Below are 12259 nucleotides of genomic sequence, written 5' to 3'. Positions count from 1 at the left end.
GTTGTAAATCAATAAGATCTGAATTGCATTAGCATATGCATAATTATAAATATTAAAATGTACGTATTGTGTTTTAAAAAAAATATGACAGTCACATAATTCATGAACGGCCAAAGACTGTGCCCTATGGTCGATTTTTCTGTATTAGTTTGCATGGCAACCAACAATAAATTTATTTTTATATAAAAATAAAAGGATGTTACAAAAATATTTTTTATTACAATTTACATATGCAATTTTTTTGTGTGGTCAATTGAATAACGACAGAAAAATCATTGTATTGAAAAAAAAACTCAAATTTCAAATTCCGTTACCATGAAATCATATTTAAAAAATGGTATCAGGGGACACAAATAAAATGTGTGTATGTGTCGAATTAAGTATAAAATGCACTTATGGAATATAGTAGAAAAATATTGTTGTATATTGATCGTCTTTCTAGTGTTTTTCTGATGTTAATTTTTTGTAAGCGTATTTGCGGAATTTGAGTCATTTTGTACTAAACGGTGGTATAACGTTAAGGTCAATATCTTGAAAACTAACAATAATAGTAACCTATTTTTGCATTTTGTGTCTACAATGAAATTGGAAATAAAATATGTTAAAACCTGTAACATGTGATTTTTGAGCTATAGTACTCATTTTCCCAGCCACTGCCACATATTAGTATTGATATTTGTGTGAATGAGGGCTATCATTATAAACTACACATTATATAAACTTCAAATTATATTATTGGAAATTATGCTTCACGAAATAATATCTCAGCATGCTTTATACATAGTCGTTACATAATGACAGAATATAGTTTCGTGATTTTATATGAGTATAATGAGAACATTGCCACATTGTGGTTAACAACTTAATCTACTCATATTAAATAAAACAGTATACTTTAGTTTAGTAAGTATGTGTTTTGAAACACAAATTGCAAACTCGTATTTGAAGTATACATATACTTATGTCTAGGATGGATTATTGTAATAAATAGTGAATACAAGTGTTGGAATATATGGCTGAAATAAAACCGGTTAGGTGGCATCGTATTTTTTTTTTTTTATTCAATATAATTCATACAATGTATACATGTATATGATCATACAACATAGTTATTGTACAAAGCAATAAAGTTCAGACATGTTTTACATTATATGCTTATATATATTTTTTCTAAAGAGAAAAGAAAAGTATCGTATTTTTATTTTAAGCCCCATTACTACGCAAAATCAACGAAACTTTCGTACAAAATTTCGTAAAATAAAGCTAAACAATTAAAAATCAGTGTTCCTTATGGCAATTGCCGAAATTTAAACGCCAGATGTGGTCTGGTAAAATATATGTTTGTAGATACAAAATGCTCGTTTTTATTATTGTTTTGTATATTTAATTCCGTTTTAATTTCCCGCAACGATATATATTCATACGACACATGGACACTAACATGGTACCATTTTAGTGTTCGTGTGTCGTACAAATATATATATATATTCGAGGGAAATTAAAATGGAATTAATTGTGTCAAAAATAAATAAAAACGAGCATTTTGTATCTACAAAATTATAAGTAATCATACCACACCTAGCGTTGTAATTGTGGCTATTGCTATAAGGAACACTGATTGTTCAGGTGTTAACTTTATTTTACGAAATACTTTACGAGATGTTCTTTGCTTTTGAGCGTTATATAGAGGCTTGAATAGTGTAGAATGCACCCGAAAAACGCGATGTTTTAAATTACGTGTTTTTGTTGAATTTTAAATTTATTATTTACATAAAAAAAGTTAACAGTGTCAGAGACTTAAACAGAGACTATTAAATCTTATGATTGAAGGGCGTGTATTGTTCTTTGTATAGAATACGAAAGTTAACGAAGAATTTAAAGGGTCATTTCTTTGATTAATAGGTCGTTCCTTTGTTAGTTGATCACAACACGTCTACCAACAAAGAATCGCCAGCTTACATTAACTTTGTTTTAATGGAAAAGGAATATGGAGATGACCAAATGTATCGTGAAGCAAACAAAACTGGACGAAAATAAAATGATGATTTTATGTATACACAAACCTTGGTGAGTAGAGCATTAGCCAGAAGAGGTTTTATTTTTAAATGCCGGTTAGTAAAAAGTGATTAAAAAGAATAGTTGTTTATAGACTAAAATAGTCTCGATGAATGCTGCATCATGCTTGACGTAAAGGTAGACACTTATAAGTTGAAAAATGACAGCAATCTTTGTTTTCGGTATTTTGCCGCGGTAAAACGACTATTTAAGTTTAAACAAAGCCGTATATGTTCTACTTGAATGTGTAACATTTGAAATGTTGATTGAAGCGAGGCATATAACGATATTGTGTCTTGTTACTCTGCTTTTTCATTGAAATTTTTAGGATTATTTTGCGTAGCGTAGCCAGGAACGATCACACATAGTTTTGATATTACTACGCAAGGTTCAATTTAGTTAATATAATCTGTTTATACTATTTTAATAGTTTAATGTTTTGATCAACAATGATTATTTTACATTAATGTCATCGTTTGCTTCAATTTATTCAACTCGTCTCAGAAAAGCATACACGGCTCGGCGAGCCTCGCCGTTTAAACCTTTCTTCAACTCGCCGGATAAATTCAAGTACACATAGACACTAACATAGTCTTTTCTATATTGTTACTGCATTTATAATGTTGTTCGTATAAAAACTGCAATTGTGTAAATGGCAATTGTAATGGCTTTAGTGGATTTATTATTATGGCCATATAAATTGCAATTTTAGAATAGACGATTGCCTTATCTTGAGATATTAGTATGATGGTCATATCAATTGCATTTTGATAAGTGATGAGTGAATTATTAGCCTTATTATTATTGAAGTGCTTTACTACTCGATATTTATAGTCCTAGAACTGTAGTGTAACATTTTAATAAAGTTATATTTATCTTTGATAATGTTCAGTTGAAGTGTGGGTGAATGAATATGGGTTTTGTTATGCCCCAAAAGGAGGGCCTATAGTGATCGGACTGTCCGTCCGTCTGTCCGTCTGTCCGTCACACTTTGCGTTTAGGTTTCGAAAAATGCTCATAACTTCTATGTCGCTTCAGATAGCAATTTCATATTTGGCATGCGTGTATATGAACAAGGCCTTTCCATACACACACAAATGTTGACCCCTGTGACCTTGACCTGGAACTTAGGGTCCGCGTTAAGGTTTCGAAATCTGCGTTTAGGTTTCGAAAAAAGCTCATAACTTCTATCAAGCATTTATAGGGGGGGGGGGCATAAGTCATCCTATGGTGACAGCTCTTGTTCTCAAACAGAATGATAATACATTTACATATATTTTGGAACAAAACATGATCATTTGGATTGGCTCATCTTTAATATGTTAATTCCATAACAAGTAAAGTTTATGCACGTTAAAGGGATGCGTTTTAATTTTAAACAAGAATTCGTAAGTAATTAATTATACAAATGTAATAGTCATGTCATTCCATAGTTACACCTTTTATGACCCTCCTTGTTTATTTTATACAATTTGAAGTTGGAACGTTTTGTTGTTTCACATATCTGACATTGTTGACAAAATATAATATGCATAATTTATGTTGAAATGCTTGGGATTTCTTATTTTGATGTAACTCATTATTTTAACTTTGATGAAAGTTTTATTTATCAATACATGGGATTATGCTGTATTTTCATAGGCAAACATCAAATAAACTTCCATGTCATCTGCATATTTGTTTTTACTGTGAACGTAACTTAAGACATATGGGACATTTTCCGAAATGCAATTAAACTGTTTTGTTCCTTAATAACTGTTAATTAAAGAATGCATAATTAACTCCAAAGTAATTGTTTTCTCACACCAATACTTTCCGATCATAGGATAAAATATGTCGCGCAACGCTAGTTTTAAGAACACAATGAATGCAACCATACACAGTAATACAGCCAACTCATACCAGTAGGCACATCTTGTGTCGATTTCTGTATCGAAAACAAGTATAAAACAGAAATAAGATTCAATAATTTGTCTTAAAGGCTCTATAAAGGTGAAGATCCGTAATTATTTACCGATTTTTAAATATTATTTCCGTATTTTATATATAAAGGTTATCAAAAAAATATATATATATGCTATTGGAAATTACCATAAAACTATGAGCAATACAACTTGTTTTGAGCTCAAAATACAGTGTCCTCCAAGTCAATCGTGTTTACAAACAATCAGTTTATTTACATCGCTGTTTACTCGGGAAAGTGAAAGTGACTCAGGTCACCAAAAGTATAGCGTTGATTTTCAATGTTTTCCGGTATCACTCACAAAGTATGACTCTTATAATAATGGTCAAAACGTTTTAGTGATCTAATTAGTTACGTTTTGCTGGTAAAAAGTTGTTTAAAATAGAATTAAAAGTGAATGTTCTTTTGGCTATTTTTAGCATACGTCACAGCTTTGGGGCTACACATCACGTTAGTTGCAAAGTTGTAAACATTTCTTTATATTATGAAACGGTCATATCTTCAATACTTCTTGACAACGTTGCACCTCAGCTGTGTTATTAGCATTTTTATGCAAGAGTAACTGATATCCGGTAAAAATTAGACCAGTGTATATGCATAATAATTGGATTTGTCTCCTTTATAGGGCCTTTAAATAAAACTATATATTACTCAACGTATGCGCATGTTAATTTACTTAAGGAAGAATGAAGCAAACAACGCGTTTTCCTTTAAGAATACAAGTGCATCTTATACGAAGACAAGGAAATAGAGTCAACAACTGCAACCGCAGGCAAATGTAGTGATGGAGCTTCACGTGGACCGTAGGTTTCTAAATGTTGTCTGTGAAAATAAAACAATAAGGAATATACACGCGCTATTTAACCATAGGATACGGTACCGTAATTAATTAAAGTTTTGTTTGAAGTAGAGTTAATATGTATTATCCAAATTATTAAGTATAATTATTTATATTAAGAACAAACGAACTTCAATCAGTGTCAGGTTTTCGGCTTAAACCAGGACCCCTTTGTGATCATGTTAAATGCGAGACTTATTTACATCGTTAAACTAATTTAAGTGAGTACTGCAAAAAACGATTGATTGATTTGTGACTTACTCTGTTGCTCTGGTCTCTTTCCTACCATTGAATTATTAAATGGTAATTAAATTGAATGCGTTTTGATTCCCTTTTATTACTGTTTAATACGAGGTTACATTTTATTTACACTTATATGTATCATGAATATTGCTGGGCCGAGTGTGAGGTTGAGCGCTTTAAAACCGGTTTAACCCCCAATGCTTTGCATTGACCGTTCGAATGCGGTGACCCCAGCTTTATTATTATATGTGTTTATGTTGTTTTGTAGTGTGCTGTTTTGTACTGTTTTGTCAATTGGTCACTTGCCTTAAACAAAGGACCAACTAATTGTATATAATACGAATGCAATACTGCTCCAGCAGCTGGAGTTTCACTTCTTTATATTGTACATTTATGCCTTTTACCAAACAACTTTAAATATATTCACAAAACACTCGTTAGAATTTTTTGTTTTTTAAATGTCTATATTGTTATATTTCTAAGAGATAATGTTCCACCATGAAACCCAATAAAGATCTCAAATTATCTTGGCCACATGTGCAAGGAGTTGTTATGCGAAAACAAGCACAACACACACAAAAAAAACTTAAGCAATATGAATGTGAAGTTGGCGGTGTTAAACGATTTAAGATCAATATTTAATTCGAATTAAAGATACAAATACCAGATTTTGCATGGCTTCATTTTGTTAGTCAGGTGAGTATCCCCTCTAATAACTTCAAACAAGTTGTTCTTGACAACAAAATAATTATTCGCAAACGATTTTGTTATTATTATTATTATCATTATATTGTGTATGTAATATATTTGCGAGAATTGAAAATACATTTACTAAAAATATAATATTTGGACAAATGTTATATACATATTATAATAAATATGTTTTTAAAAAGTTTGCCTTCACATAGATTCGAACCCTAGACCTATAGGAGCAAAACTAACACACCACCAGAGCACCACTCAAGTCTTTATATATTTATAGGTCAATTAAGCGCTAAGTTAGAAATACATGTTTTGTCATATAATCGATGAAAAGGGTAACCAATTATTTTACTTTTATTGATGATTATGAATAAACGAACCGATTTTTTTTTTAATTTAAACATATTCAGGAGTTGTATGGTTTTTTGGCCCAATAACATGTACATGTTATCATTGTGTGTTTATCACAAGAGTTGTAACAATCAAAAGATAACCAAACCGTGAATACATTAAGCATTAATATAAAATATATAATCATTGGACAGTGGCTAGAGTCGTATTTTAGGAGCAGTGGTAACATGTGAAGAGTTTTTAGCAATGAGAAAAATAATAACGTCGCTTATTGTAAATATACTTGTACGTTTTTCACGAATGATTACGGCGACAGCGCAATTTGACAGGACGATTGAAAACTTACCTTTAAACTTTTAATCAATTTGCTATCAGATATATACCGAATATTGTTGCCGAATTTCGAACGCGATTGTGAGTTCATTTATTGGCTCGTAGATTGAAATTGAGGACAAAGTGCATTCGGATTTTTGAACACAGGGCGTTCAGTTTATAAATCATGTTGATATCATCAGTAAATTTAGATACTTTTTAAGATATATAATACTTTTAAACAAGAAAAAATAGATTTTCTGGTTTTCTGTATTACTTTGTTGAGATAAGACTGTATCTGGATATTGACTATATGGAACAGACAGAGTCGTTTTAACTGAAAAAAAATACACGAGGTGTTTGGTTTAATAACTCACGTTAGGATTAAGCGTTAAGTACTGGAACTCGATGGAAATTATTCTGCGTGGATAATAATTAGAGGATAAACTCTATACGAATATTTTTTTTCCGTTTTAATATTTTCCTAATACGAATTGTATTATATAAAAACATATCTATGTTTAAACTACTTTATGTATATATAGAGAGATGAGGCTTTTCTAAATATTGATCTTTAAAATCGAAAGAAGACATAGGTTGACACATCCAGTTCACAATGGCGACAGGCGGACAACAGGATGCAAACCGAGGCAATGCAAGCGACTTTATTGGAGAGTGTGCCGTTACACGATCATGCGAACCATGTATGAAAACCAACATAGCAAAAGCAGCTACTGTTTTCTGCAAGGACTGCAACGAGTGTCTTTGTGAAACTTGCAGAAAGTCACATATCGAAAATAAATCAGGGAAGCATGACGTGATCAGTATTCAGGAAAAAGAATCGCGTACAGATGTAGTGGACATGAAAGAAATGGACAAGTGCTCGGAGCATGGTAAAAGATTCGAATTTTTCTGTGAAGATCATTCTAAGCTTTGCTGCACTACCTGTGTTATCGCACATCGAATTGTGACACTTTAGATAAAATTGCTGGCATTTCCAAGCAGACAGTAGAAGCGTTGCTTGGATTGAAAGAGTCATTGGTCAAATTAAAATCGGATGCAGACGTTATTGTTGCCGAATGTAAGAATTTTGAAAAACAGTTGAATGCGTCAGTTTTAGAAGTATCAAAAGAAGTCGACGAAATGAGGGATCGTTTGATAAAACTGTTTGACGCGGCGAAAGATGAATTGCTTATAAAGGCAACAGATTTGAAGAGTGAAGAGGTGAAAAAACTTGATCAAATGCAATATGTTATTTCAACCAATAATGAAGTAATCAATCAACTATTGCCAATGTGCTCTGCTATAGCACAACACGGTTCACCGCAGCAAGTGTTTATATTAACAAAACAGATAGAGGAGAAACATAACACTATCGAATACAATATAAACGAACAACGAAAGACGAAATTTTCATCTAAAGTGATGATGTCGTTTCCAGGAGAGCTATCGTCGCTTCTGGAAATGGGCAAACATGTGATTGATGTTAATTTTGAACGAAAAGGTATTAATACTAAAATACATCTAAATGTTAATACGTTAATTAAACCATGCAAAATCATTTTATACCAAGGCCGGTTTTCGTATAGCATATTGTGTGAATAACATCTAAACATATTATATCCTTAGCTTATAAAAGTAGTGTTTTGTAAAGTTATTTTTACTTCTGGCAACCATCACTTTAAATGTCGCATTTTATATTTTCTGATATTGTGAGACCTAAAGTTATTGGGAGACCCGAACAGAAAAGTATATCAGATCAATATTCAACATATATAGTCCGCAAATTAGCTTCTAATGGCATCGCTTACTCCCTTTATTTTACGGTCACGTGACATATGGCTTATTTTAAGTAGAAAAACATAAGGACATGGTTATGGTAAGTTGCGACACACAGCTGCGTCGTCGCAGACAGACGTGTGGTTGGTTTACCAATATGTTGTGTTTTTCTAGATGAGACATTACCAGGCTGTGGATAATATGTTCTATGAGTTCGAAGCATACGAATGTCAGAGAGATTGGGAGATAGTTGGCCGGTTTGCGTATTTCTCTTTCATGGAAAATGCGTCTGGTCATGTGTCTTTGTGAGGATCAAGTATCTCTAGGAGCCTCCTTAGGAGGTCACCAGCCATTGATGGGCGATAGATGTGGTCCTCAGTGGTGAACTAACTATTTAACTGCTGAATATGTATGGCAGCTTTTATTTGGGGTCACTGTGCGTCACGCATTCTCTCGTCAGTGTGGAGACACCAGAGCTGTCAAAGCGCTTGCTTTTAATGAAACAAGAAAAGTTTCTTACCATCATTGTCACATGTCAAGTTTTTCTACGCATGATTATGGTAAGCGGTTCGACGCATACTCCCAAGAAACTAGGTTGTTACTGAGAACCAAGGTTCTCGCTTGAAGATTGCACATGGCTTCCAGAACCCAAATTTTTATTCGATCTCATAGGTTTTCACCAGAACCCAAGTTATCATAAAATATGCATCAAATGGCGATAGCCTAGGTTTTTATTTGAAAACCAAGGTTTCGATAGACGTTAAATAATCTGTGAAAACCATAGGTCTCATGAAGAGAACTTAAGTTCTCATCTTTAATACAAAATCCGCGGTTTTCAGTTGGGAACCATAGTTCTCATGAGAACCTAGGTTCCCAAAATAACGCGTCGGCTCGCAGACGCTTAACATAAATTCAGAAACCTGTGATCTAATTTGAAAACCTTAGTTTACGCTCGAGAACCCATGTTCTCGGCGAGACGACGCACATAGACTCATAGAACTTAGATTCTCATGAGAAACTAACTTATCATTTCAGAACCCCTGTTTTCAGTCATACATCACGAATATTTATAAAAACACACATTTTCATGAAAACATAGGTTTTCAAATCTGGAACTTAAGTTATCAGATAATAAAGCCAAAACAATTTGCGAGAACCAAAGTTCTCGTTTGATAACCAAGGTTTTCACAATAACCTAGATTATCGACAGTTTTTCTCTCGGATATTCTTAATTTTTATTAGAACACAATATTTCATTTGGGATCATAAGTCCTGGTTAGAACCTTGGTTCTCATTAAAAACCTAGTTTCTTAGAATATGCGTCGAACCGCTTGCCATACATGATTGCTGGCACTAGAACATGTGAAATAGGAAATTCACGGGTAATTATGTTCTTTATGAGTGGCGTTTGAAATATTGACCATCATAGTCAATACAGAACAACATTTCACATACATGCATAACATGCCGGTTTATAAACCTGTGAACACAATCCAACCAAGTTATAAGCTTCATCCCAGCAAATTAAAATTTGTCATATATCAGCAAACATTGTGTTTTATTATGAAATCACATAGTATCGCATTGAATAAGACCAAAATATTACTAAAAATTAAATAAAGTGGGTCTAGAGTGTACTTTTTTGCGTTTGATCAGTGTTTAAATACATTAAAAATCTGAATAATCATCTGACTTAACACTTTACTAGTAGTATTAGTAATCATCCAATACAACTTTTTATAATAACAAGAAGAGGAAGAAGAATTGAAAACTAATAATAATGATAGTTATTATAAAATAATGAATATAATAATAATACTTTTTAGGAAATCCCAGTTCCATCAGGTCGCCACTCCAACCGAAACCAATTACCCTAAAGCTGCTCTTCTCCGTGGATCTATCAAATACTGAAGATGATGATCATGAACCATTTTTAAGTGGACTGGACTTCCTACCGGATGGAAGACTTGTACTCGCGGATAACATAAATATGAAATGTATGATATTGAATGAGAGGTTGCAGAGACTTGGAACACCGTACACGTTCAAGTCATCTCCAAAAGACGTAGTTGTTTTTTCTCGGAGTGAACTAGCATTGACGATGGGTAAACAAAAGATAATATGTATCATGTCAGTTGATTCTGACAATGTAATAAGTCTGACAAGGGAAATCAGCACATCGTGTGAATACTTCTCTATATGCTGCATTACGCCAACAAATATGGTCGTGAGCACGTCAAATAATCCCTGTCATGTAAGAATGATATCTGTGGACGGAGTTGAAACTGACTTTGATCACCTGGAGTTTCATAAGAAAACGTACAAACAAGGTGAAAGTATGAGCACATATGTCAAGCCCAAGAACACGTTATTACTGACTGACAGGTTCGCTCACACAGTTTACATGTACAACACCGTAAAGGGAACGACTAACGCAGTCACTGATAGGAACATAAAAGAACCACGGGGTGCCTGTGTCGGACCTAGTGACACAGTGCTGGTGTGCAGTTCGTTGAATAATTCCATCGTGCACCTGACTGTTGGCGGTGAAATACTTGGTAAATACCCTGTATATATGCAGCATCCGTTTAGCCTGTGTGTTTCTACGGATGGAAACATGCTTGCGGTGGCAAACAATTAGAAAGGCGCAAAAAAAACTGCAGTTATATAAATTATATTACCTGCACTTAATCACTAGAATGTGATCACTGACGTTATATAATTTAGGTAATCATTGAAAAGACTCATCAAATTACAATCAATTTATGCGTAAGTATATAGTTGATCATATGACAAACACAAATAAATTGATGTGAATGATATTTTGTAAAAGGTTATATAAATAATATTAATTATTACACTGTTGCGCATGATGTTGACGGGAACAATATAAATCTTCACAGACCATAGTTTTTAGGAACTAAATGCCAGTTGTACAATATTTAAAAAGTGTTGAAAAAATGCTTTCTTTGGATTGAACTGCATTTTGTCTTTCGGTGTGTGTCAACCAATTGTTTAAGGCAAACAGGCAAACTTTAGGTATTATAAGGAATAATTGTATAACTGATCCTAAATATATATTTATAAGTTACCAAACTTCTATAGTTATCGTAAGCAAATGCTGAACTTCGATAACTTATTCAATTAACTGTACAAATATTTGTATACAATTTATATAAACTATTCTGGTTATATTGTATTTTTCTGTCCCATCACGTAGTTCACCAAGATAAATATCTCTCTCTTCATTTACACATTTACAACTGTTGACACGACTATCAAACGAACTACAATGTATATGGCTTTAGGCATTTAAAATGAATTTGCAAGTGTGTCCACTACAGTTAATGTTCATGTGTTAGATTGCTATTGAATGGATATTAGACTTCATTGAGGTGAAAGGCTTGTGCTTGGACAAGTCGAAATACATATTTCTCAAATCATCTGCTCTCGACCTTTCAGCCCACTTCAGCTGTAATATATCGAATCATTTAGGAATATTGCATACTTGTGAATGTATTTTTAACTAAATAACATTCTCAGTTTTATGTTTATCACAGTGACACTGAAATCTGTCCCAAAAAAGTCCCATAAATCCTGTGTACCTATCCAGGTGAGATCCACGTAGAAAAATTATTCTACACCGTAAACGTATAATACCGGCGTGAGTAAAGCAAGACGACAGGATATATATATATATATATAGATAGATATATATATATATATATATATATATATATATATATATATATATATATATATATATATATATATATATATATATATATATATATATATATATATATATATATATCTATATATATATACAACCACTATGATAGCAAGGTCACTAAAGCCTGATTACAGTTTAAATGAATCTAATAGCCAACATGGTCACTAAAAGAATCACATTTAAAATTACATTACTATGTATACGACCTCCATAGAACAGGAATCGCATTTTGGTATTTTAGTATGATATAACTATAGCAAAAATGTCATCATAATTGTTTGTC

The 12259-nt window shown here is 32.6% G+C and overlaps 3 protein-coding genes across 5 annotated transcripts in view; 2 read left to right on the top strand and 1 right to left on the bottom strand.

Annotated features, from left to right (window-relative positions):
- LOC127835099 (uncharacterized) overlaps window positions 1-12259 on the bottom strand; it is a 327076-nt gene that overhangs the window by 96698 nt on the left and 218119 nt on the right. The window lies entirely within an intron of this gene.
- Window positions 1-12259, top strand: part of LOC127835101 (uncharacterized) — a 169575-nt gene that overhangs the window by 128607 nt on the left and 28709 nt on the right. The gene's annotated exons all lie outside the window — the stretch shown is intronic.
- LOC127835107 (uncharacterized) lies at window positions 7117-11940 on the top strand. Its single transcript, XM_052361422.1, has 2 exons — window positions 7117-7968; window positions 10070-11940. Exons 1-2 carry the CDS (start codon window positions 7608-7610, stop codon window positions 10882-10884), a joined length of 1176 nt encoding a protein of 391 aa, XP_052217382.1. The 5' UTR covers window positions 7117-7607; the 3' UTR covers window positions 10885-11940.

Source organism: Dreissena polymorpha, chromosome 6 (assembly GCF_020536995.1).
Source record: "Dreissena polymorpha isolate Duluth1 chromosome 6, UMN_Dpol_1.0, whole genome shotgun sequence".
Taxonomy (NCBI): Eukaryota; Metazoa; Mollusca; class Bivalvia; order Myida; family Dreissenidae; genus Dreissena; species Dreissena polymorpha.
Note: the sequence above shows the minus strand (reverse complement) of the source record. Positions and strands in the feature narration are given on the sequence as shown.

Coding starts and splice junctions, on each gene's coding strand:
- LOC127835107 (XM_052361422.1), top strand. CDS start 7,608: ATGAGGGATCGTTTGATAAAACTGTTTGACGCGGCGAAAGATGAATTG. Junction 7,969..10,069: donor TGTTAATTTTGAACGAAAAG/GTATTAATACTA, acceptor AATACTTTTTAG/GAAATCCCAGTTCCATCAGG.